We start from the raw sequence: 26,968 nt of genomic DNA, 5'->3' as shown, positions 1-26,968 counted from the left end.
AGTCCTTCTCCGGGTAGTGAGCATGGGGCAGGCTCGGCCAGTGCTCCTCAGGATAGTAAGCATGGGGCAGGCTCGACTCAGCAGGAGCTAGGGCACCAGCATCTGTCCTCTCCGGCGGCCAGCAGCCAACTGAGCGCTGGGACCAGGCCTTTATACTTCCTGTCCTGCCTTTTGACTTCCGGGGGGCGGGAACAGGCAGTGGTGGCTCCGCCCACTTCAGCGTCTGTTCTGGCTTGGCCCTCTCAGGCACGGCTGGGAGCCAGTCTGCCTCACTACAGACACCCAGCCAGGTGGGCACTGGGCTCAGGCTGAGGGTCTATGTGCCAGCCAGGGGGACTGGGCACCCAGATTTTCACTCCTGTGGATGGGAACTGGGCACCCAGCATGGAAAATTCCCCCACAGGTCCAAAGCCCCTGGCCTTTGGGATAAGAGGAGACACTGAATGTCCCTGTGGAGACTCATGGCAGGGGCTGCCCGGGAGGGGCAGGGACACGGCAGGACAGGAGAACCCCAGCAACAGAGGGTTGCCCAGGAGCGAAAGGGTGGAGCAAGGGCCCAGCTGCTCCCAGCCCATGGCCAGCACCTGGGCTCTACAGGACTCTGATGAAGCGAACAGGCCGACCCTGGTAACAGGCCATGCGGATCCTGCGGGTCTGGAGTATTCCCCTGCAGACACAGCTCGGTGGGTGGGGGGCTGTGCACCCGGCAGGTGGTGAGGGGGTAGGCTGCGAAACTGTCGCATTCGTTATATTGGTTGTATCTCCCTCCTCTGCTGGTGCAGATGGCCCAGAGCCGGCTGGTGGGGGCGTGGATGAAGGTGTGGGTGAGTTTGCACATATGGATCTTCTGGCTCAGGCACCACATCATGTAGTTGCAGTAGGTCTGGCCACTGTGGGGTCTGGTCTTGGGGAAATCAACATGTTCGCTCACAAAGTTTTGGGAGCTGTTGGGTGGTCTGATGATCTGGGCCAGGCCGGCAGCCAGCGGGATGAGGGTCAGGAAGAGCAAAGGGCAGGGTCCCTCAGAGCCATGGCCATGTCTGTTTCTGGGTCGACCTGGAGAGGGGAGTCGGGGGAGACAGCATGGTCCGGGGATCTTCCTCCTCCTGGGACCAAACCCCTCCCACTGCCAGCCCATTCTACCAATAAAGCCTTATTACCCTGATCAAGATCAGGGCCCTGTTGTGCCAGGTGCTGCACAGACCCCACCAAGATCAGGGCCCCATTGTGCTGGGCATTACCCGGACTCCAACCGAGATCAGGGCCCCCTTCTGCTTGGAGTGTCCCAGACACAGAGTGAAATGCAGACAGAGCTCACGCTGCGAAGGAAGCAGGGAAGGAAAGGGTTCTTCTCCCCCCCATTACAGGTGGGGAAACTGAGCAGAGAGAAGTTCCAGTTGGGGTTTTCAGCTCCCTCGGGAGTGCCCAACTCCCACGGACACACCCCAGGGTTTGACCTGCAGACTCTGGGAGGGAGGTGGGGAGGCTTTGATTTCTGCATGCTAAAAGACAGGGTATGAGACCCAGGTCTCAAAGGCCCCATGGAGAACTACGATGAGCAAAGCAGCCAGCCAGGAACTGGACTGTCAGTGTTACTGCTTTGTCTGTAATGTGTCCATTGCCCTGACTCCCAGCACTCCACCCTCGTTCTGACTCCAGATGTCCCTCTATGTTTCATTCACTCTCTTGCCAAGATTCTGATCTCAGTCCCCAGGGTCAATCCAGAGTCACCCTCTGAGTGCAATGGGGTCATGGCCGGATTCTACTCCCAGCCCTCCTGAGGTCAATCCGCAGTCACCCTCTCTCTGCACTTCCCTACTGGCTGTGTCTGTTCTCAGCTCACCCGAGCCCTGGGGCTCCCATCAGAGATGGATCCAGCTGGTGGCTGAGCTGATCATCCCTGAGCCTCCTTCCCCTTCAGGTGTGTTGTAAACAAGACACAAGAAGTCATTCTTCCGCTTTACTCTGCGCTGGTTAGGCCTCAACTGGAGTATTGTGTCCAGTTCTGGGCACCGCATTTCAAGAAAGATGTGGAGAAACTGGAGAGGGTCCAGAGAAGAGCAACGAGAATGATTAAAGGTCTTGAGAACATGACCTATGAAGGAAGGCTGAAGGAATTGGGTTTGTTTAGTTTGGAAAAGAGAAGACTGAGAGGGGACATGATAGCAGTTTTCAGGTATCTAAAAGGGTGTCATCAGGAGGAGGGAGAAAACTTGTTCACCTTAGCCTCCAATGATAGAACAAGAAGCAATGGGCTTAAACTGCAGCAAGGGAGATTTAGGTTGGACATTAGGAAAAAGTTCCTGACTGTCAGGGTAGTTAAACACTGGAATAGATTGCCTAGGGAAGTTGTGGAATCTCCATCTCTGGAGATATTTAAGAGTAGGTTAGATAAATGTCTATTAGGGATGGTCTAGACAGTATTTGGTCCTGCCATGAGGGCAGGGGACTGGACTCGATGATCTCTCGAGGTCCCTTCCAGTCCTAGAGTCTATGAGTCCTTATACAGAGCCCTACCAGGCAGCTAGGGTTGGGGTGGGGTAGCTCCTCCCACTGAGGGCCCCAGAGTTGGTGGGTGGGGCAGGGAGTTAGGGAGGAAGTGGGCACAGGACAGGGTCCTGAGACACTAAGAACCCCACAGCCCCAGTGCCTGGTGCACCTGCCCCTGTGATCCTCAGAATGGAAATGGAACCCAGGAGTCCTGGCTCCCAGTCCCCCTGCTCTAGGCCCTCTCCTCTGAGAGCCAGGGATAGAAAGCAGCTTTTCCTTGTGACTTCGCACCCCACGGCTCAGCATCAGGCTCAGCAAGGCAAATAGGCCCCAATGAGAGTCCTAAAATGCCTCCAGACCCCCAAACACACCGACTCATTCTGCAATGTCATGAAATTGTTTTATTTCATGAAGCAACAAGGAAACAAAGTTTCCAGGGCCCTGCTTCCCTGCTTCCAGGGCCCGGCTGTACCGATGCTGCCTCTGGTGGGACACAACTGATGCCTAGTCTACACTACGCATTTATACAATTTTAGCAGTATTAAACTGATTTAACGCTGCACCCGTCCACACAACGAGGCCCTTTATATCGATATAAAGGGCTCTTTAAAGCGGTTTCTGTACTCTTCCCTGACGAGAGGAGTAGCGCTGAAATCTGTATTACCATATCAGATTAGGGTTAGTGTGGCCACAAATCAATGGTATTGGCCTCCGGGCGGTATCCCACAGTGCACCACTGTGACCACTCTGGAAAGCAATCTGAACTCGGATGCACTGGCCAGGTAGACAGGAAAAGTCCTGCGAACTTTTGAATTGCATTTCCTGTTTGCCCAGTGTGGAGCTCTGATCAGTCCGGGTGGCGATGCAGTCCCAAATCCAAAAAGAGGCTCCAGCGCGGATCGTACGGGAGATACTGGATCTGATCTGTATGGGAAGACAAATCTGTTCTCTCAGAGCTCTGTTACAGAAGACGAAATGCCAAAGCATTTGAAAAAAATCTCCAGGCTATGATACAGAGTCCACAGCACAGTGCTGTGTGACAAGCATAACGGAAAGCCAAATAATCAAATGGACGCGTTTTCTTGGGTTGGGGTGCCCTCCGGTGTTTATCTTCTGAACTGCAGGTTCTGTTGCCTCCTGAAGTCTGCCTAGCAACAGTGCTTTTTGTCCTTTTCTCTCTCTAGCTAATGTTCAATGAAGGGAAACCAGAAAAACCACTTTATTTGCATGCCTATAAGTGCTGGTACTTGCCTCCTAATGGGAGGGCTATTGCATGACAAAAGACCCTTAACATGCAAGCCACAAACTGCCAGAGAGAGCAGAAAAAAAATTCTCTCTGGTTCCCTTTTAAAACCAACTGTTTCTCTCTGCTAAAAAGCCCTTAGCAGAGAAAAGAAAAATATAATATTCCTACTGGCTTCTGGATTCTGTCTAGATCCCACCCACTGCCACCATGTAATAACCTTAGTCCCAGATTTGGACCTTAGCGTCCAAAATATGGGGGTTAGCATGAAAACCTTCAAGCTTAGTTACCAACTTGGACCTGGTACCTGCTGCCACCACCCAAAAAATTAGAGTGTTTTGGGGCACTCCGGTCCCCCTGTAAAACCTTCCCTGGGGACCCCAAGACCCAAATCCCTTGAGTCTCACAACAAAGGGAAATAATCCTTTTTCCCTTCCCCCCTCCAGGTGCTCCTGGAGAGATACATAGACACAAGCTCTGTGAAACTACACAGAGTGACCCCCCCCTCTCTGTTCCCAGTCCTGGAAACAAAAAGTACTTTCCTCTTCCCCCAGAGGGAATGCGAAATCAAGCTAGTAATCCAACACACAGATCTCCCCTTGACTTCTTCCTCCCACCAATTCCCTGGTGAGTACAGACTCAATTTCCCTGAAGTAAAGAAAACTCCAACAGGTCTTAAAAGAAAGCTTTATATAAAAAGAAAGAAAAATACATATAAATGTTCTTTCTGTATTAGATGATACAACACAGGGTCAATTGCTTAAAAGAATATTGAATAAACAGCCTTATTCAAAAAGAATACAAATCAAAGCACTCCAGCACTTATATTCATGCAAATACCAAAGAAAAGAAAACTATAGAACTTACTATCTGATCTCTTTGTCCTTACACTTAGAAACAGAAGACTAGAAGGTAGAAAGTACTTCTCCAAAGCTCAGAGAAAGCAGGCAGGCAGACAAAGACAAAAGACAAAAGACAAAAGACAAAAGACCTCAGACACAAAATTCCCTCCACCCAAAGTTGAAAAAATCTGGTTTCCTGATTGGTCCTCTGGTCAGGTGCTTCAGGTGAAAGAGACATTAACCCTTAGCTATCTTTTTATGACAGACGCTCATGGAGGAAGGGAGGGGGGACTGAGGACTCCAGCTATCCCACAGTCCCCGCAGTCTCCGAAAAGCATTTGCATTCTTGGCTGAGCTCCCAATGCCTGCAGGGTCAAACACATTGTCCGGAGTGGTTCAGGGTATATCTCATCAATTTACTCCCCCTCCCCCGCCGTGAAAGAAAAGGGAAAAAAATCATTTCTTGACTTTTTTCAATGTCACCGTATGTCTACTGCATGCTGCTGGTAGACACGGTGCTGGGGCAATGAACAGCACCATCCTTTCCCCTCCCTTCCCCTGTGGCAGGTGGTACAGTGCAGTAGGACTGGTAGCTGTCCTCGTCATCAGCCTGTGAGTGCTTCTGGCTGGCCTCAGGTGAAGTTGGCTAGGGGTGCCTGGGTAAAAATAGGAATGACTTCTGGTTATTGTTGGCAGATGGTACAGAACAGCTGGTAACCATCCTCATCATAGCAACTGGGGGCTGAACTCCATCAGCCCACCCACTTTCATGTCTAAAGAAAAGATTCTGTACTGCCTAGACTATCATAGCAGTGGGATGCTGCGCTCCTCTCCTCTCCACCATTTAATGTCCTGCCTGGACTATCATAGCAGCTGGAGGTTGCCTCCCTCTCATTTTATCTCACTAAAAAGTCAGTGTTTCTTATTCCTGCATTCTTTATTACTTCATCACACAAATGGGGGGACCCTGCAACGGTAGCCCAGAAGGGTTGGGGGAGGAGGGAAGCAACGGGTGGGGTTGTTGCAAGGACACCCCCTAGAATGTCATGCAGCTCATCATTTCTGTGGTATCTGACATGGAGTAGCTGTGCTCTCTGGTTCTCCAGTACACTTGCCCCATATTCTAGGCAGGACTGACTCTATTTTTAGATACAACATAAAGGAGGGAATGACCCAGGGGGGTCATTCTCATTTTTGTCTTTGCACCCCGAGCCAATCTCAGTGAAGGTCAGCCAGGAGCACCCATGACAGCAGCAGACAGTACAGAACGACTGATAACTATCATCTCATTGCCAATTTACAATGGCACAGCAAACGGTACAAAACAACTGACAACCATCTCTGCTACCTTGCAAAGGTAAATGAATGCTGCTGTGTAGCGCTGCAGTACCGCCTTTGCCAGCGGCATCCAATACACATACAGTGACAGTGACAAAAGGCAAAATGGGCTCCATGATTGCCATGCTATGGCATCTGCCAGGGCAATCCAGGGAAAAGGGCACAAAATGATTGTCTGTCGTTGCTTTCACGGAGGAAGGAATGAGTGATGACATTTACCCAGAATCACCCGCGACACTGTTTTTGCACCATCATGCATTGGGATCTCAACCCAGAATTCCAATGGGCGGGGGCGACTGCAGGAACTATGGGATAGCTATGAGATAGCTACCCACAGTTCAATGCTCCAGAAATCGACGCTAACCTCAGTACATGGACGCACACCACCGAATTATTGTGCTTTGTGTGGCCGCATGCACTTGACTTTATACAATCTGTTTTACAAAACCGGTTTATGTAATATCGAAATAATCCTGTAGTGTAGACATACCCTGAGAGTATCAATTCAGGATAAATTGCTTAGAGCAGGGCAGTGACAGCCCAAGGCTGGGTGTCCTTTATTATTGAGGCAAACCAAACCAGCCAAACAGAAAAGACTTCGGTCTCACCCCACAGGCTAACCATAAATCATACAAGCAATTCTCGTAGACACTCCAGTTTCCCAGTAGCACCACCAGCACTGCTCCTTATGGGGATGAATGGCTATTAAAATCAATTCCCCAGTAAAACAAAAAAGCTTCTCCTGATCCCAAAGAACCAAGCCCCAGACCCAGGTCAATACACAAGTTAGATCTTACCCACAAATCACACTGTTGCCAATCCTTTAGAATCTAAAACCTAAAAGTTTATTTATAAAAAGAAAGAAATATAGATGAGAGCTAAAACTGGTTAAATGGAATCAATTACATACAGTAATAGAAAAGTTTTTGGTTCAGGCTTGTAGCAGTGATGGAATAAACTGCAGGCACAAATCAAGTCTCTGGAGTACATCCCCTGCTGGGATGGGTCATTCAGTCCTTTGTTCAGAGCTTCAGTTTGTAGCAAAGTTCCTCCAGAGGTAAGAAGCAGGATTGAAGACCAGGACCTTTTATATTCTTTGCCATGTGGAAGGACACCCCTTTGTTCTTACTGTGGAAAATCACAGCATGTCATAACTTTCCTACTCAGATCTGAACCTTAGAGTTCAGAATGTGAGAAGTTAGCAGGAAACCTCCAAACTTAATTACCAGCTTGGATCTGATATCACTGCCACCAGCCAGAAAATTCCAGGGTCTGGCTCCCTCTGGTCTCCCCAAAACCTTCCCTGGGGGACCCCAGGACTCAGATGCCCTGAGTCTCACCACAAAGGGAAATAATCCACTTCCCTTTCCCCCTCTTTACCTCCTCCCAGATTTCCCCGCCCTGGGTACTCTAGGAGATTCCCTGCTTCAAGTTCTTGAAACATAAGTACCGAGAGATCAAATCTCTCTCTCCCCTCACCCAGAGGGTATGCAAAGTCAGGCTGAGTAAATCTAACACAAAGAGATTTTCCCCCTCCCTTCGTTCCTTAGCCTTAACCAGTGAAAAAACTCAAACAGGTCTTAAAAAGAAAGCTTTATATAAAAAGAAAGAAAAAGACATAAAAATGGTCTCTGTATTAAGGTGACAATATACAGGGTCAATGGCTTAAAAGAAAAATGAATAAACAGCCTTATTCAAAAAGAAATACAATTTAAAACATTCCAGCAAACTACACACATGTAAATACAAAAAAACAATATAAACCTATTGTCTTACTATCCTTGTACTTACAACTTGGAAACAGAAGATTAGAAAGCCTGGAGATAGAGAAATCCCTCTCAGAGCCGAGAGGGCCACCGAACCAAGACAAAGAACACACACAAAAGCTTCCCTCCCACCCAAATTTAAAAGTATCTTCTCTTCTGGTCAGATGTCCAGTTCCCTGCTTGTAACCCTATACAGGTAGCAGAGATATTAACCCTTAACAATCTGTTTATGACACAGCAGCAAGATGGAGTCATATGGGCAAGCCACACATCTATGCATGACTCAGTTCTTTTATAGAGAGAGCAGCCATTGCTTACGTGCTACCTTAAATGTTCCCAGGAAGACTTCTCATGTGGATTGGAGTCTCCTAAGGTCCCTTGTCATAGAATATCAGGGGCTGAAAGGGACCTCAAGAGATCATCTAGTCCACCCTCCTGCTTGAAGCAGGACAAATCCCAAACTTTTTTTTTTTTTTTTACTCCACTTCCCTAAATGGCCCCCTCAAGGACTGAGCCTCCAACCCTGGGTTTAGCAGGCCAATGCTCAAACCACTGAGCTATTCCTCCTCACTTATGTGTTTGAAGTCTCCCAAGGTCCATTGTCAGTTAAATGTTTCTTGATTGGGCACTTAATCTGCAAATTCCTTTCTCAAGAAGCTGACCAAATGTTTCACTAATGCTACTTAGAATTAAACACATTGAGATACAAGTACATAGCCAGTGTTCATAACCTCAGCTACAAAAACAATACACTCATACAGCTAGCATAATCATAACCAGCAAATCATAACCTTTTCATAGACACCTCACAGGACAACCTTTGTACAATATTTGCTGCAAATATATAACAGTGGTTGCAACAATGATCTACACAGTTACAGTTCATGAGTTGTTAATTTGCTCTTTTTTGATATTTTAATAGAGGCATGTCTGTAATTTTTTGGCACCTTTGCATCTGTCCTCAGTTCCTTGCTAGAACATTTGGTTTGGTGATGGCTTTTACACTTATTTTTTAATACATATATTGCTGATTTACACACAAAACAGAATTGATTTACACAGACATTTGAACAGGAACATTAAATTGCAATGCAAGAGAAAAGCAAGTATTGCATTTTTTGTACTTATTTGAAAATGCACAACAAAGTGGTGACCCTAAAAGGTCTGTCACTGCCTTGAAATTAGCTCAGACACAGATTCCGGCTGATGTATTTTTACCAAACAGTCCATTAGGCCATTATTATTATTTTAATTATATAAAATACAGACATAAAATTCTACTACTATATGTCCCCCTTATTTTTAGAGTTGTTAATTTGCCCTTTTTAGATATTTTAATAGGGGCATGTCTGTAATTTTTTGGCACCTTTGCATCTGTCCTCAGTTCCTTGCTAGAACATTTACATTTGGTTGTAAAAACTGAGTTATTTTGGTTTTTTATAATAAGTGATTAGTTAGACTGTGTTAATTTAGGTCAACAGTAACAGAGAAATTAACCAGGGTAGCAGATATAGTACTTTGTGCTTTTTTTATTTTGGGTAAATAGTACGTGTGATTGCTAGTCTATAATACACTGGCATTATACTTGCATTTATTTACTGGGGGTTGGCTGATATTTGCATTTTTTTTAAATATTGGTGTTTAGGATATAACATACACATTGTTGTACAAAACGTGTTACATCTTTTACTTTGTTTTATATGTATCTTTTTAACGATGTGTTTTTGCTACTTGTGGTGTTTGTGGTAACAGGCAGGGACAAGCACAGTTATTTTTGAGGGCTTTATTTTGTGTATTTTAGGGTATTTAATCATTTTTTTAGCTTAATGTTTTATAATCTGGGATAGCTAAAAGGATTGTATGGCCAATTTTGGGAGCAGGCAATATATACTGCACACGTTCCGGGAAAAATTCACATTTTTTAAATAGTTTAACTTGTATGGCATTATATTAGCCATATTAATGTTTACATACAGTGTAAATATATTTTTTTGTGCTCACAGAGTTTTCATATACCCTTATTAAAGTGACAATTTGATTACACGGAGCCACCTTAAGGCTCAGTGTTTTTAACATTGCTTGGTTTTTTTGCACCTCATCCCTGCTGTTGCTTTAGAAGGGCACAGTTTTTTTAATTTCTTATTTTTTTTAATTACAGCTTTTATTTGCTATTTTGTTACCAAAAAGCAAATCCAGAATTTTTTCCCATTCTTTCGGGTTTGACTGCCCTGCTGCAGCCACGACTTTGGTCTTTTTTTAAAAAGATATTGAACTTTATAAAGCATTGAGGTACCTTATGGGTTAAGTGCTAAATACCAAAGCCAAACAACACTAATTACCTGTGTTTGGCAAAAAGTCTGTCAGTTTTGCCACTTTGAATGAACGATCCAAATGGATTTTTAGTGGTATTATTTAAAAACAAAACAAAACCAATATATTTTAAACCTACAAATCAAGAGTTTTACAAACCAGGAGTGTTGATTTAGGTCTTTAAAACCTTACATATTTACACAATATTTTTTACCACACACACAGATGTGTATATATACACATACTTTTTTGCTTAATAGTTTTACACTGCTTTATTTTTTACACAGCTTTACATAGATTATATTTGTATATACTGAGGGCAGTTAAATTCCAGTCAGATGATTTAAATCAGATTGTCTCTTTGCCTGGATTATTTACAGACATTCCTTTGAGAAAAGGCCCATTTTCCCTTCAGAATGGCTGCAAAGAAACCGAGAATTTTCTTTCTATTACACTTTTTTCTTAACATTTTTACAATGTTTAACTACTTAATTCCCTTTAGCCTTTGCAGAGTTAATTTCTTATCTTTTTTTAATTACATGCTTATTTTTTAAAATGACACCTTTATTAACTTAGATTTTACCATTTTAAATATTGTTTAAGGGATCTGAATTCCCTATGCCTGTACTTACTGCCGGACAGTCTCTACGCAAAAGAATAAATGGACACAAATCTGACATCAGGAATCATAACTTTCAAAAACCAGTGGGAGAACACTTCAACCTCTCTAACCACTCAGTGACAGACTTGAAGGTGGCAATTTTGCAACAAAAAAACTTCAAAAACAGACTCCAAAGAGAGACTGATGAACTCGAATTAATATGCAAATTAGATACAATTAACTTAAGTTTAAACAGAGACTGGGAATGGTTGGGTCATTACGCTAATTGAATCTATTTCCCTATGTTAAGTTCTCCTCACACCTTCTATGGGTCATCTCAATTGATTGGACTCTTCCAGTTGGTATGCATACTTCCACCTTTTCATGTTCTCTGTATGTATAAATATCTCCTGTCTGTGTGTTCCGTTCTATGCATCTGAAGAAGTGAGCTGTAGCCCACGAACGCTTATGCTGAAATAAATATGTTAGTCTCTAAGGTGCCACAAGTCCTCCTGTTCTTTTTGCGGATACAGACTAACACGGCTGCTACTCTGAAACCTTACTGCTTCCCTTACTCTTGCCACTATGCCCTCAGGGTTCCCAATCTGTTTTCCAATCTCTTTATCTGTTGCCTGCCTGCTTGTCTGGGCCTGATTCTGCTTTCCTCACGGAGCCATTCCTTCCGTGGACACAAGCTTTGTTCCACTACCAATTTAGCAAGGAGGACGAGCTCCTCAACTAACCCCCATCCCTCCTGGTTCCATTTTTTAAACATATATTTTTTAATTGTTATATTACCACAATATTACTCAAAAAAAATGTACACTGCCCAAACTTCTATATCCTTCAGAGTTTGGTTTAACAGAGCAAGATCTATTTAAAAGGAGTAATTTCCTGTATTAATGGCAATTTTTTTTTCTTTTTGAGCTTTGTTTTTAGGGGACTTTTTTTGCCTGAACATTTTTTTTTTTGTCAATTGTTTTAATTTGTATAACTTCTTTTGTGCCCACACTTGTGCTGGGACTTACAAAACACAAAAAGCTTATACCCACTAAAAACTTCCTGACAGAGCAGGAGCGGGGAATGCTAAGCCCCCTACCTTTTGGGCTCGATCCTGCTATGAATGAAGGTATATTCACCTATGCAAATTTTCCCCGACAGATGGGTAGGAGCGAGGACTCTAACCCTCCCCCTGATGGCCCAGCACTTCTACAACCGGGGGTGTATATACCTAGACAGTTTGTACAAACAGTTTATATATATATATATTCGTATAGTTTTTCTCGAGAGATGGGTTGGAGCGAGGACTCTAATTCTCCCCGTATTGCCTAGCGCTTCTACACTGGGGGTGTGCACACCAGAATGATGGATCACTTGATACATCTGGAATACCTTTTAGCAATATTTTGCACTGTGTTCAACAATTACAGTGCATGTCTTCCCCCTTTTGCAATTCTCCACAAAAAATGTTATGCTTATAAGAAGCAAACGGGATCTTTTTTTAGAGGAAAAAGGCAATACATCACATTTATTGAACAATTAACATATGCATTCAATCACGCACACATACACACTGTCCCACCAGTCAATGTTATAGTTACCAGTTCAGAGTCCGGATCAGTCTAGTGGCCAGCTAGGTTGTTCATGGGTAGGGAGGAGCTCGGTTCTGTTGATCGTGACACAATGCTCCGGAGAAGTCTTGGCAGGACGAACCTAAAGGTTCATGGCAAGGCATCCGAATTCTACAGTGATTTTTCTTCACTGGGACCAATGAGTTTTGCACCGTTATGCTGTAATTAATTGTTGTTTGACGAGTGCTTGGGGTTTTTTAATTGTTTTTTATACTCTTTATTTTGTTTTTTCATTCTCTCTCTCAGGGAGTTATTTCATGCTGGTTTTGGTTACAGCTATTTTGTCCCCATTGATAGGTGCCTGTCTCACTTTTAGAGTCATCAATTTGCCCCCTTCTGACATTTCAATAGGACCGTGTTGTAATCTTCTGGCGCCCTTTGTCTGTCCTCAGTTCCTCCCTAGAACATGTGGTCCGGTTTGGTGATGGCCTCTACACTTATCTTCTAACACACACCGTCCATATTCATACACAAAACAGAATTGATTTGCACAGAACATTTGAACAGGCACAGAAGGAAATGCAGGCAGAGCTCACACTGGAAAGGATTCTTCTCCTCATTACAGTTAGGGAAATTTAGCAGAGAAAAGCTCCAGTTGGGGTCTTTGGCTCCATCTGGGGTGCCCGACTCTCATGGACACACCCCAGGGTTTGACCTGCAGAATCCTGGATTGGGGGGGGGGGGGCAGGGAAATCTGCATCCTAAGAAACAGGGAAGGAACCCAGGGCTCCTAGATCCCATGGAGACCTCTCACAGGAAACACCTAGCACAGCAGCTGGCCAGGAACTGGACTGCCAGTGTTACTGCTATGTCTATAACGTGTCCATTGTCCTGACTCCCAGTCCTGCACTAATCCCTTGACCACACTCCTCTGCCAGAGCCTTGGAGGGAACCCAGGAGTCCTGACTCCAGATGTGTTCCTCCCCCATGTTCCTTTCACTCTCCTACCAAGATTATGATCTCAGCTTCCCCGGGGTCAATCTGGAGTCACCCCTGAGTGCAATGGGGTCAGGATCGGATTCTGCTCCCAGCCCCTCTACATCTTCCCCCTGCCTGGGTCTGTTCTCAGCTTACCCAAGTCCTGGGGCTCCCGTCAGATACGGATCCAGCTGCCAGCAGAGCTTAAGGTCACTGAGTCTCTTTCCCCTTCGGATGTCCTTAAACAGAGCTTCACATTATGCCTGAAGGTGCATTTGTCCTTGTGTCTGGCTGATCTGGGGCTTTCTCACCAGCGGACATTATCACCATCTGATCCCCTGATGTGTCCCATGGCAGTAGGTGAGGCCAGGCTGGCTGGGCCCAGTGGGATCTGGGGCTGGCTGGGCCCAGGATGATCCAGTGCAGGCCAGACTGGCTGGGCTCAGGGGAATCCGGTAGAGGATGGGCTGGCTGGGCCCAGGGGATATGGGGGCAGGCTGGGCTGGCTGGGCCCAGGGGGATCCAGTAGAGGACGGGCTGGCTGGGCCGAGGGGGATCCGAGACAGGTTGGGCTGCCTGGGCCAAGGGGGGATCTGGAGCTGGCTAGGTCCAGAGGGATCCAGGGGAGGCTGGGGATCCGGGGCAAGCTGGCTTCACTGGGCCAAGAGGATCTGGGATCCAGAGCAGGATCCAGAGCAGGCTGGGTCCAGGACGATCCGGGACAGGCTGGACTGGCTGGGTCTAGGGGGCGGGGGGAGTGCCAGGCACAGGGGGATCTGGTGCTGGCTGAGTCCAGGGGTATCTGGGACAGGTTGGGCTGGCTGGATACACTGTCCAGTCTGATGCTCTGTTTCTTCTCTGTCTTTTCCCCCTGACCAGCCCAGACCCAGCAGATAATGACAGGGGAGAGGCTGGCTCCAGGTCTAGTTGCCAGCCACCCCTCTCCACTGGCACTGGCTATGGGGCCCTGCCAGGCCCCTCTGTGCTGGCTCCTGTTCCATCCCCCTGTAGTGTCTCCCAGTGCTCATGGACTCGGGGCTTTGACACCCCCTCAGTCCCGAGGCAGGCCCAGATCTGGCTCTAATGGGGCTGCCCATGACCCTGTCAGCCTAGACTGGCCCCAGCCCATCCCAGGCAGGGAGCAAGGCCCAAGGGCCCATCCTGCGCTGCTCAGCCCCGCTGGCTCTCCAGGTGTCGGTTGGTGGTTGGGATGTCACAGGCATCGGACACAATCCCCTCTGGCCCCATGTGGTCTGGGGCAGATGCCTGTTACCGTGACGGTTGGGAAGATCCTCCACACACACACAGGAGAAGCTTTCACAGCCCTGGGGTTCAGGGGCTAAGGCTGGGGAAGTTGGGCTGGGGGGGTGTCTGACTTTAGGCAGGAAAATTTTCCACCCAAGGCACAGAAGAGTTGGGGGATGCCATAGGAAATGTCATGGCAGGATGCCCACTGGTGCAGAGCCCACCTGGTAGAGCTGAGAGCGAGCAAAGAGGACACATTCCTGGGTAAGGAAGTTTTCTACCTGCAGCCTTTGCAGTGATGTCAAGCCAGGCTGGTTGGGACCCTCCTTCCAGAGACAGGCCAAGCTGAGCTTTGTCTCATCAGGGAAGGATCAGGGTGTATCTCAGTCCCCCTGTGACACCCCGATCCGCATTGTCCGTACAGTAAACAGGGCACCCCTCCCCCTGCGGGTTTTGTTTGTTTCTGGAGCTTTTCCTTCACTTCACACCCCACAGCTCAGCATGAGGCTCACCAAGGCGAATTGGCCCCATTAAGAGCCCTAAAATGCCCCAGCCCCCCAAACACACCGACTGGCTCTGCATTGGCAGGAAAGTGTTTTATTGCAAGAAGCAGCAAGGAAACAAACTCAGTGACGGATTCCAGGTCCCCGCCTGGGACAATCGTCTCCTCACAACATGCCCCCAATACCGAATGGATGCAGGGTAGGAGGGGGCAGCTGTATTGTGTAATGAGCATCCAGCGAGGAGGGCACTGGGCTCAGGCTGAGGGTTTCAGTGCCAGCCAGGGGGTCTGGGTGCCCAGATTTTCAATCAAGCGGATGGGCACCCAGTGTGGGAACCCCCCACCCCACCCCTGAAGGCCTCAAGTTGTCAGCCTGTGGGATAAAGGGAGACGCTGAATGTCCTTGTGGAGACGCATGGCAGGCGCTGTCAAGGAGGGGCAGGGATGGGGCAGGAGAGCCCCAAATGACAGGAGAAAAAGGGGGAGGAGGGGACCCCCACTGCCCAGCCCATGGCCAGCACCTGGGTTCTCCACGACTCTGAGGAAGCGCACGGGCAGCCCCCAGATACAGACCACGCGGATCCTGCGGATCTGGGGTATTCCCCTGTAGACACAGCTTGGTGGACGGGGGGGTCTGTTCAGCCAGCAGATGGTTACAGGGTAGGCTGCATTGCTGTCACATTCATTGTATAGGTTGCATCTCCCTCTGCTAGTGCAGATGGTCCGGAGCCGGCTGGCGGGGGCGTGGATGAAGGTGTGGGTGAGTTTGCAGGCAGCCATGTTCTGGTGCATGCGCTGCATGATGTGGTCGCAGTAGCTCTGGCCCTTGGGGGGTCTGGTCTTGGGGAAATCAACGTGTTCGCTCACAAAGTTTTGGTAGCTGTCGGGTGGGCTGATGATCTGGGCCAGGCCGGTGACCAGCAGGACCAGGTTCAGGAAGAGCAAAGGGCAAGGTCCTCTCAGGGCCATGGCCGTGTCTGTCACTGGATCCACCTGCAGTGGGGAGTCAGGGAGATGGATGGAGACTGTGTGGGGTGGGGATCTGCCTCCTCCATGGAACCTCCTGATCCCAAACCACTCCCCCTGCCAGGCCATTCTACCCCTAAATGCTCATTACCCAGTCTGAGATCAGACCCCTATACTACTCTGACTGACATCAGGGCCCCCATTGTGCCAGGCGCAGCCCAGACCCCAACCGATATCAGAGCCCAATTGTGCTGGGCGCTGCCCAGACCCTGACTGAGATCAGGGCCCCCATTGTGCCAGGCGCAGCCCAGACCCCAACCGATATCAGAGCCCAATTGTGCTGGGTGCTGCCCAGACCCTGACTGAGATCACTGCCCCATTGTGCCAGGTGCTGCACAGACCCTGACTGAGATCACAGCCCCATTGTTCCGGGCACTGCACAGAGCCCAATTGAGATCAGGGCCCCGTTGTGCCAGGCGCTGCACAGACCACGAAAGAGATCAGGGCCCCTTTCTGCTTGCAGTGTCGCAGACACAGAGTGAAATGCAGGCAGAGCTCACACTGTGCAGGAAGCAGGGAAGGAAAAGGTTCTTCTCCCCCCGTTACAGGCGGGGAAGCTGAGCAGAGCAAAGTTTACATTGGAGATTTTAACTCCATCAGGGGTGCCCAACTCCCATGGTCATACCCCAGGGTTTGGTCTGGAGACTCCGGGGGGGGCCTTGGAAATCTGCATCCTAAGAAACAGGAAATGAACCCAGAACTCCTAAACCCTGTGGAGATAAACACCTAGAAGAGCAGTTGGCCAGGAACTGAACCGTCAGTGTTACCACTATGTCTGTAATGTGTGCATTGCCCTGACTCCCTGCCCCCCCAGTACCCTGTTTAAACCACTAGACCCCACTCCCCTCCCAGAGCTGGGGCAAGAACCCAGGAGTCTTGCCTCCCAGAGTCCCCTCATGTTCCTTTCACTGTCTTGCCAGGTTTCTGAACTCAGTCCCCAGGATCAATCCAGAGTCATCCTCTGAATGTGATGGGGCCCAAGCCAGATTTTGCTCCCAGCCCGCCAGGGTCAATCTGCAGTGACCCTGTGACATCCTATACCTTGGGGGAGCGTACTGTAACCACCATATTCCTCATTTTCAGATAAACATGATCTCCCATATAAAGCAGGCCTTGTAAGGTATCAGGGGAAATGTTGTGATCTGCTGAAAGTTATTTCTATATCCATATACGTGTACCATTAATACAAATGAAGTTATGAGAATTGTGTTGTGTGATGGTCACTAAAACATGCTGTAAGGTGGGGAATCAGCCAGACGTCAGCTCCCCAGAGACAACGGCAAGGAAAGCAATCAATGCCTGGGTGGGGTGTCAAACAACCCATCGACAGCCATTGTCCAAAAAGGGGGCTACAATGCAATGACTCTCCTGCATGAGACCCCACCAGGGGAATTGCTTAAGCTTGCTTGGAGAGACTCAGCAATGCCCCCAGACATGCCTGGACCTGTGCTGCCCAAGCACATGGACTGGGGGTATAAAACAGATGGAGTGGACACATACTGGGCCCTTCTCCTGCCTCCACTTATGCTGCAAGCAACCAAGACACTGAGAAGAAGACAAGATTCTGACACGGGAGATTGGCCCAGGTTTAAGGAACAAACCTATATATGAAGGACGGCAATATCCAGTGGGGTAAGAAAAACTGCTTAATCTAGTTGCTGCCCAGTCTAGTAGGGTTGAGAGTTTACAGTGTGTGCTTATATTGTATTTCTTTTGGTAACTAATTCTGACTTTTGGCCTGTCACTTAATATCACTTAAAATCCACCTTTTGTAGTCAATACATTTGTTTAATTGTTTATCTTTACCAGTGAGCTTGTATGAAGTGTGGGGCAAATCTTCTTAGGTTTGGTGTATGTCCACTTTCCATTGTTGAAGTGGTGAACCAATTAATAAATTTGCACTGCCCATCTTGAGCAGTGCAAGACGCAGGGCCGCCCAGAGGATTCAGGGGCCCTGAGGTCTTCAACGGCAGGCCCCGGCCACCGAATTACCGCTGAAGATCCAGAGCGGAAAAAGCTCCGGGGGCCCGGGCCCTGCAAGAGTTTTCTGGGGCCCCCAGAGTGAGTGAAGGACCTTGCTCCAGGGGCCCCAAAAAACTCTCTTGGGGGCCCCTGCGGGGCCTGGGGCAAATTGCCCCACTTGCTCCCCCCCGCCCCGGGCGGCTCTGGCAAGACTGTATATTCCTGGGGTATAGTGCTGGGAGCTGGGGGGATTTGGCTGGTGCCTTTCTCTGTGTGATTCATGAGTGGCTCTGTGAGCATTCATGCAATCTAGCTGGGTGTGGGGTTCCACATGCAGTTGTGCTGAGTGATCACAGCGCCTGGAGGGGCTTGCTGCTGGTCACTAGCAAAGCATTGTGAGACACAGCCCAGGCTGGGGAGAGTTTGGGGGCACAGTTCCAGGTTGCATCTCAGTCCCAGGCTGCACCCCAGGGGGATCCCATCATACCCTCACTCTGCATTTCCCCCCGGGAAGGGTCGGTTCTCAGCTCACCCGAGTCCTGGGGCCCCTATCAGAGATGGATCCAGCTGCTGGCAGAGCTGAGAGTCCCTGAGTCTCCTTCCCCTTCGGGTGTCCTTATATAGAGCCTGACTGGACAGTTGGGGTGGGGCAGCTCCTCCCACTGAAGGGCCCAGAGATGCTCAGTGGGGCAGGGAGTTAGCGGGGAAGTGGCACAGGGCAGGGTCCTCTGACACTCAGAACCCACCAGCCCCAGTAGCTGGAACTCCTGCCCCTGTGATCCTCAACCCAAGATTTCTCCAAGAATGGAAATGGAACCGAGAAGTCCTGGCTCCCAGTCCCCCTGCTCTTACCACTAGACCCCACTCCCCTCCCAGAGCCAGGGATAGAACACATAAGTCCTGGCTCCCAGACCCTCTAACCACATGGCCCTGGTGCCCCAGTGAATCTACTCCCTTACTGATGCCCTGGGTACCGCATAACCACAATCTTCTGCCCCAGTCAGTCCCTGCCCAGGTTCCCAGCCAAGAGAAGGGCAGGCATGGCTGCTAGAGACGCCCAGGCCCAGCAGAGCCAGTAGGAGCCAGTCCTGCCCTCCTGGTGCCACCCAAGCCCAGGGCCTGGTGGAAGGGGGAGGGCTGGAGGGGTGCGGTTGTCTCTCATGGGTGTGTGTCCCAGCCCTGCAATGTGTATGTGAAAGAGAGAGCAACAGAGCGAGACGGAGCCAGAGTGTATATGACCAGGAGTGTGTGTGTGTGTGTGCGTGTGCGTGTGTGTGTGTGTATTAGGGTGACCAGATGTCCGCTGACTGGGCTGTTGACTGTCTGGTTGGTGGCACCGCGCAGCAGGGCTGGCAGTCTCCCTGCTAGCCTCCCCACCACGCGGCTTCCTGGAAGCAGCCAGCATGTCCCCCCTCCGGCTCTTACACTTAGTGGCAGTCAGGGGGCTCCGCATGCTGTCCCTGCCCCAAGCACCGCCCCCTCAGTTTACATTGACCAGGAACCGTGGCCAATGGGAGATGTGGGGGTGGCGCCTGCAGACTGGACAGCACACAGAGCCACCTGACTATGACTCCAAATAGGAGCTGAAGTGAAGACATGCTGCTGCTTCCAGGAGCTCCTTGAGATAAGCACCACCCAAAGCCTGCACCCCTGACGCCCTCCTGCACCCCAGCCACCTGTCCCAGCCCTGATCCCCCTTGAACCCCTCAGTCCCAGCCTGGAGCACTCTCCTGCACCCCAAGCCCCTCAACCCCAGCCCCACCCCCAGAGCCCTCACCCTCCCCACCCCCCAACCTCCTGCCCCAGCCCTGATCCTCCTCTTGCCCTCTGAACCACTGAGTCCCAGCCCAGAGCACCCTCCTACACCCCAAAACCCTCATTCCCAGCCCCACCTCAGAGTCTGCACCCCCCAGTCCTCACACACCCCCACATCCCAAACCCTGCCCAATCCCTAATCCCCAGCCCCACATCAGATACCATACCCCCAGCTAGATCCCTCACCCCCCCGCACCTCAACCCCCTGCCCCCGCCTGGAGCCCCCTCCTGCACCCTGAACCCCTCATTTCTGGCCCCACTCCAGAGCCTGCACCCCAGCCTCACCCACTCCCGCACCCCAGCTCCCTGAGCCAGCCCAGTGAAAATGAGTGAGTGAGGGTGGGGACAGCGAGACAATGGGGGGGGTGATGGAGTGAGCAGGGGCAGGGCAGGGAGCAAGGAAAGGGTGTTCAATTTTGTGCGAGTAGAAATTTCGCAACCCCAGTATGCACGTGTGCTCATGCGTCTCTGTGTCCAAGTCAGTGTGTTGTCAGTGTTTGTGTGTCACTCTGGGCCCGGGGTGCATTTGTCCCTGTGTCTGGCTGATCTGGGCCTTTCTCACCAGCTGAACGTGTCGCCATCTGATCCCCTGATGTGTCCTGTTGGAGTAGAGGAGGGCAGGCAGGCTGGGCCCAGGGTATTCAGGGCAGGTCAGCTCAGCCCAGGGGGATTCGGGGCAGGCCAGGCTGGCTGGGCCCAAAGGTATCTGGGACAGGCCAGGATGGCTGGATACACTGTCCAGTCTGACACTGTTTCTTCTCTGTCTTTTCCCCCCAAATAACCCAGACACCAGAGTTAGCGGCCAGGGAGGGGCTGGCTCCAGGACCAGTTCCCAGCCCCCCATCTCCACTGGCACCAGCTGTGGGGGCCCTGCCAGGCCAACTCTGTGCCGGCTCCTGTCTCATTCCCCCTGCAGTGTCCTCTGGTGCTCACACGCTCAGGGCTTTGACACCCCCCACAGCCCCAGGGCTGGCTCAGATCTGGCCCTACCAGGGCTGCCCATGACCCAGTCAGCCTGGACTGGCCCCAGCGCATCCTGGGCAGGAAGCGAAGCCCGAGTGCCTGTCCCACACTGCCAAAGCCCCTCTGGCTTGCCGGGTGTCGGTTGGCAGTTGGGATGTCGCAGGTGTCAAACAAGATCCCCTCTTGCTCCTGTGGTCTGGGGCAGGCAGCTGTCATGTGACAGCTGGGAAAACCCTGTACACGCAGGGGAAACTTTCATAACCCTGGAGCCCTTACCCGCCAGAGGTCCTTGCATCTCCCCATAATCTCTTCCCTGCCAGGGCCTCCATGTGCCCCCCAGTGCCCTCTCTCCATACCAGGGTCCCCCATTCCCTACTTATGCCAGATGCTGTGTGCACCTCTGTTCTCACTTTGCCCCACACCAGGGTGCTCAGGGCCGTGAGCCACCCTCTAACCTAGGCAGGAGGGTCTATGCCAGCTGGGGGCAACTCCCTAACTCCACTGGCCACGGGCGACACAAACCCGCCCCTCTCAGTGTACACGGGTGCCGCTGTCCATACATGGGTGAGCAGAAGCCAGAAGAAAGGCCTAGCTGGCAGGGGTGGATCACTCGGTAATTGTCCTGGTCTGTTCATTCCCCCTGAACTATCTGGCACCGGCCGCTGTCAGAGACAGGCCACTGGCCCGTTAGTCTCACCCGGGATGGCCGTTCTTCTGGAGCACCAGGCACACGCCAACCCCTGAGAGTCCCCCTGCGGTGCCCACCCCCGGCTCCACGCCACACACGGCATTCACAGACCCACTGCTGGCAGAGGGACAGGGCCCCAGCTCCTCAGGCCCCTCTCCGTTCACGCCCCCTGGACGCACAGCGCCGGCATAGGCTACTCTGAAATCCGGGGGAAGTTTATTTATCAGCGCTTGGTGGAGTCGCAAGGAAAAGTAGTGGAAACAAATGGCTACATGGGAACTAAGCCCAGAGCCCGCCTGGGAGAGCCGAGAGAGCTAAGAGGACACGTTCCTGGCTGATGAAGTTTGCTCATCCACAGCCTTTGCAGCGCTGTCCAGCCAGGCTGGCTGGGACCCTCCTTTCAGAGACAAGCCAAGCTGAGGTTTGTCTCCTCGGGGAAGGATCAGGGAGTGTCTCAGTCCCCCCATGACACCTCCTGACCCCATTGTCTGTGCTCTAAACAGGGCACCTCTCCCCCTGCGGGTTTTGTTTCTTCTTGGAGTTTTTCCTTGTCACTCCTGACCTCACGGTTCAGCGTCAGGCTCAGTAAGGCAAACAGGCCCCACTGAGAGCCCTAAAATGCCCCCAGCCCCCCAAACACACCGACTGGTTCTGCACTGGCAGGAAAGCGTTTTATTGCAAGAAACAGCAAGGAAACAAAACTCAGTGACAGCTTCCAGGGCCCTGCCTGGGACAATCTTCTCCCCACAACCTGCTCCCGATACCCAATGGACGTAGGATGGGAAGGGGTGGCTGTACTGTATAATGGGCACCCAGTTGGCTCAAGCTGAGAGTCTCAGTGCCAGTCATGGGGGCTGGGTGCCCAGATTTTCACTCATGCGGATGGGAACTGGGCACCCAGTGCGGGAAACCCTTCCGCAGGCCCCAAGCTGCCGGCCTGTGGGATAAGGGGAGATGCTGAATGTTCCTGTGGAGACTTATCATGGGTGCTGTCCAGGAGGAGCAGGGATGGGGCAGGAGAGCCCCCAGCAACAGAGGGCTGTCCAGAAGCGAAAGGGGCAGCGGGGGAACCCCTGCCCATGGCCAGCACCTGGGCCCTACAGGACTCTGTCAAGGCGCATGTGCATTCCCTGGCTGCCGGTCAGGCGGATCCTGTTGGTGTGGGCTCTGCCTCGGTACATACAGCGCCCCGGGTGGGAGCCAGGCACCACCCGGCAGGTGGTGAAGCGGAAGCCTGCCTTACTGTCACAGTGGTAGCATCTGTCAGATGTCCCACCATGGCCGTAGATGGCCTGGGGCTGGCTGGCGGGGGCATGGGTGAAGCTGTGGGTGGGTTTGCCGAAAGGGGTGGTCAAGTTCCAGGGGTGGCATCATGACATTGCAGTAGCGATGGTCATTGGTGGCGCTGGTCTTGGGGAAATCAACATGTTCTCTCACGAACCACTGGAAGCTGTCGGGCGGTCTGAACTGGGCCAGGCCAGTGGTCAGCAGGATGAGGGGCAAGAAGAGCAAGGGGCAGGATCCCCTCGAAGCCATGGCGGTGTCTGTCACTAGATCCACCTGCACTGGGGAGAGGGGGGAGATGGATGGAGACAGCGCAGGGTTGGGATCTGCCTCCTCCATGGAACCTCCTTGGCCTGAACCCCTCCCCCTGCCAGCCCATTCTACACCTAAGGCCTCATTACCCTGACTGAGATCAGGGCCCTTATTGTGCCAGGTGCTACACAGACCATGACCGAGATCAGAGCCCTCATTGTGCCAGGTGCTGCACAGACCATGACCGAGATCAGAGCCCTTGTTGTGCCAGATGCTGCACAGACCATGACCGAGATCAGGGCCCTCATTGTGCTAGGTGCTACACAGACCATGACCGAGATCAGAGCCCTCGTTGTGCCAGGTGTTACACAGACCATGACCGAGATCAGGGCCCCCGTTGTGCCAGGTGCTACACAGACCATGACCAAGATCAAAGCCCTTGTTGTGCCAGGTGCTACACAGACCATGATGAGATCAGAGCCCTTGTTGTGCCAGGTGTTACACAGACCATGACCAAGATCAGGGCTCCCGTTGTGCCAGGTGCTACACAGACCATGACCAAGATCAGAGCCCTTGTTGTGCCAGGTGCTACACAGACCATGACCGAGATCAGAGCCCTTGTTGTGCCAGGTGTTACACAGACCATGACCGAGATCAGGGCCCCCATTGTGCCAGGTGTTACACAGACCATGACCGAGATCAGGGCCCCCGTTGTGCCAGGTGTTACACAGACCATGACCGAGATCAGGGCCCCCGTTGTGCCAGGTGTTACACAGACCATGACCGAAATCAAGGCCTCTTTTAGCTTTGAGTGTCTCAGACACAGAGTGAAATACAGACAAAGCTTGCACTATGCAGGAAGCAGAGAAGGAAAGGGTTCTTCTCCCCCCGTTACAGGTGGGGAAACTGAACAGATAGAAGTTCCAGTTGGGGTCTTCAGCTCTCTCTGGGGGACCAACTCCCATGGACACACCCCAGGGTTTGACCTGCAGACTCTGGGGGGCCCTTGGAAACCCTCATCCTAAGAAACATGGAATGAACCCCAGGGCTCCTAAACCCTCGTGGAGAACCACGACCAGCAGAGCATCCAGCCACAAACTGAACCCTCAGCATTACTGCTTTGTCTGTAATATGTCCATTGTCCTAACTCCCAGCCCCCTGCCACCCTGCTCAAACCATTAGACCCCACTCCTCTGCCAGAACCTGGGATAGAACCCAGGAGTCCGAGTTCCAGCTGTTCTCCAATCTGCCTTTCACCCTCTTGCCAAGAATGTGGTCTCAGCTGCCCTGGGGATCAATCCAGAGTCACCCCCTGAGTGCAGTGAGTCAGGGTCTGCTTCTGCTCCCAGCCCCCCAAGGTCAATCCGCAGTGACCCTTCCTCTGCATTTCCCCCCTGGATGGGCTCTGTTCTCAGCTTACCCGAGTCCTGGGGCTCCCGTCAGAGATGAGTGTTCCTGAGTCTCCTTCTCCAGGTGGGGCAGGGAGTTATGGGGGAAGTGGACACAGAGCAGGATGCTGAGACACTGAGAACCCCACAGCCCCAGTGCCTGTTGCACCTGCCCCTGTGATCCTCAGCCCAGTGTTTCCTCAAGGATGGGAATGAAACCCAGGAGTCCTGACTCCTAGCCCCCACTCCTCTAACCCACTAGACCCCACTCCCTTCTCAGACTGGGAATGGAACCAGGAATTCTGACCCAGGTGCGCCAGTGAATCCACCCTGCTACAGTTTTATCCCCTTATTGGGTGCCCTGGTTACCCCATAACCACAATCCCCTGCCCCAGTCAATCCCTGACCAGGTTCCCTGCGCCAGTCCCTGGGCATGGCAAGGGACAGCGACCCAACCAGGGGATTGGCAATCCTGGCTGCTGGAGACATCCATGCCCATCGGAGCCAGTGGGAGATGGGTCCTGCCCCCCAAGTACCCCCTAAGTCCCAGGGCCTGGGGTTAGGGCTAGGGCTTGAGGGACTGCCTGGGACTTGTTGGCATCTCCCCTGGGTTTTTGTCCTACTCCCTGCAGTGTGTGTGTGCAATGTGTAGGAGTGCTTTTGACAAGTCTGTGCATTGTGTGTATATCTGTGAGCAGTGTGTATATCTGTGCAGGGTATGTGTGTGTGTGTGTGAGTGTGCATATTTGCAAAGCATGTGTGTATGCATGTGTGAATGCATGTGTCGGGGGGGTGCTCTCAGTGTGTGCTCTCTATGGCTGATCTGGGCCTTTCTCACCAGCTGACCTTGTCACCATCTGATCCCCTGATGTGTCCTGTTGGAGTAGGGGAATTGGGCTGGCTGGCCCAGGGGGATCTGGGACAGGCCGGGCTGGCTGGGTCCAGGGGTGGGAACTGGGTGGGACGGGCTGGCTTAGCCCAGGGGGCTCTGGGGTAGACCAAGCTGGCTGGATACACTGTCCAGTCTGACGCTGTTTCTTCTATTTTTCCCCCCTGACCAGCCCGGACCCCACAAATAACGACCAGGGAGGGACTGACTCCAGGAGCTCATTCCCAGCCACCCCTCTCCACTAGCACCAGCTATGGGGGCTCTGCTGAGCCCCTCTGCGGCAGCTTCTGTCCCATTCACCATGCAGTGTCCCCTGGTGCTTACAGGGCTGGGGTTTTGACACCATCCAGTCCCAGGGCAGGCCCAGATCTGGCCCTAAAGGGGCTGCCCCAAACTCCATCAGCCTGGACCAGCCCCAGCCCATCCTGGGCAGGGAGCGAGGCCTGAGGACCTATTCTTTGCTGCTCAGTCCCACTGGCTTGCCGGGGGTCGGTTGGTGGTTGGGACATTGCTGGATCGCTGCCTGTGGTCTGGGGCAGGCTGCTGTCCCTGGGATGAGGGAGGAAACACTGCACACACAGGGGAAGTTTCCCAACCTGGGATGGTGCAATGGGCTAACAGTTGGTGACTCCACCGGGCAACAGGATATGCCAAAGGCTGCTCGTTCCCCGCTGTTACTCAAAGAGCCCTGCTCCCGCGTGGGGTGTCGTTATGGTGTGCGGAGAAAGGAATGATGCCAGGTTAACACACACACACCCATCTAGACACACACCCAGACATCCCCATCCACAGATGCCACACACCAGTACCCACACACCCATCTACACGCCACGCTCGGCCCCACCCAAACACAAACACACACACACACACACACACACACACACACACACACATCCAGCGAGAGAGGCAGAGACCCTAGTCATAGAGCGGGGCAGCAGCCCTCAGTCCAGCCAGCCTGGCCTATCCCTTCCCCTTGGCCCAGGTCGGCCCACTGGCCCAGTTTGTCCATCCTCTCCCCGCCTGGTTTATGAACTGTAAGCTGGTAACACAAGGACACAGTGTCCCTAACACTGCTTGGGCTCTTTACTCAGGGAACTAGCTGTGCTGGACCGGCAGCTGGGCATTCCAGCCCTGTGCACACAGACTGACTGCCAGGGTCCTCCTTCCAACTCCTCCCTCCTGCAGCCTAGCTCGTCCAGCCCATTGCCATGTGGGTCGCTGCCTCCCACGGCCCAGCCAGACTCATCTCCCTGCCCCCTCCCACCCAAATTGGCCCCTCATCCCAGCCAGCCTGATCTACCCCTGCTCCCCCATGGATTGCCCCTCAGCCCAGCCACCCCAGTTTCCCCCTATCCAATAGGACACATCAGAGGAGTACTTAATTTGTAATGAAAGAGGTGTCTGGGCTCGAGCAATTATTTTACATTCTTAATTGACACAGCAAGTCCAGAAATGCTGGGGCTCAGCCCAGCCAGGCCCAGATGTGCCAGGGGCTCTGAACTGCCAGACTCAGAGGTACCGGGACTATGAACTACCAGGCCTGGAGGTGCCAGCGCCAGGAACTGCCAAGGGCCAGAGGCAAGGGCAGCTCCAGGCACCAGTGCTGCGAGCATGTGCCTGGGGCAGTAAGCTGGGGAGTGGGGCATGCCGGTCGTCGTGAGGGTGGTAGTCAAGGAGCCTTCGGCGGCGTTTCTGCGGAACGTCCGCTGGTCCCACGGCTTCGGTGGCAATTCGGTGGCGGGTACACTGAAGTCATGGGACCGGCAGATCACCCGCAGAACCACCACCGAATCCACGGGACTGGCAGGCTCCCTG

General features: G+C 51.8%; 2 protein-coding genes and 1 pseudogene across 2 annotated transcripts in view; all 3 read right to left on the bottom strand.

Annotated features, from left to right (window-relative positions):
• LOC127031308 (ribonuclease-like) overlaps positions 1-24,318 on the bottom strand; it is an 84,607-nt gene extending 60,289 nt beyond the window's left edge. The window contains exon 1 of the mRNA XM_050918058.1: positions 24,297-24,318. The gene's annotated coding sequence lies outside the window, so the exon portion shown is untranslated. The remainder of the gene's footprint in view (positions 1-24,296) is intronic.
• LOC127030901 (ribonuclease-like) lies at positions 592-1,138 on the bottom strand (annotated as a pseudogene).
• LOC127030900 (ribonuclease-like) lies at positions 14,310-15,873 on the bottom strand. The gene is made up of 2 exons (XM_050917595.1): positions 15,408-15,873; positions 14,310-14,392 (listed from the first exon to the last, which is right to left on the bottom strand). The coding sequence occupies exons 1-2, from the start codon at positions 15,853-15,855 to the stop codon at positions 14,310-14,312; spliced, it is 531 nt and encodes a 176-aa protein (XP_050773552.1). The 5' UTR covers positions 15,856-15,873.
• Positions 24,319-26,968: the final 2,650 nt, after the last annotated feature.

This window comes from Gopherus flavomarginatus, chromosome 11 (genome assembly GCF_025201925.1).
Source record: "Gopherus flavomarginatus isolate rGopFla2 chromosome 11, rGopFla2.mat.asm, whole genome shotgun sequence".
NCBI classification, from domain to species: domain Eukaryota; kingdom Metazoa; phylum Chordata; order Testudines; family Testudinidae; genus Gopherus; species Gopherus flavomarginatus.
This window is presented reverse-complemented; position numbering and strand designations above follow the sequence as displayed.

What these genes read in the sequence shown, in the direction of transcription:
- LOC127030900 (XM_050917595.1), bottom strand. Translation starts at nt 15,855, where the DNA reads ATGGCCCTGAGAGGACCTTGCCCTTTGCTCTTCCTGAACCTGGTCCTG. An exon ending in CAGAGTCGTGGAGAACCCAG is followed by an intron (nt 14,393 to 15,407) that starts GTGCTGGCCATG and finishes CATCTGCCCCAG; the next exon opens with ACCACATGGGGCCAGAGGGG.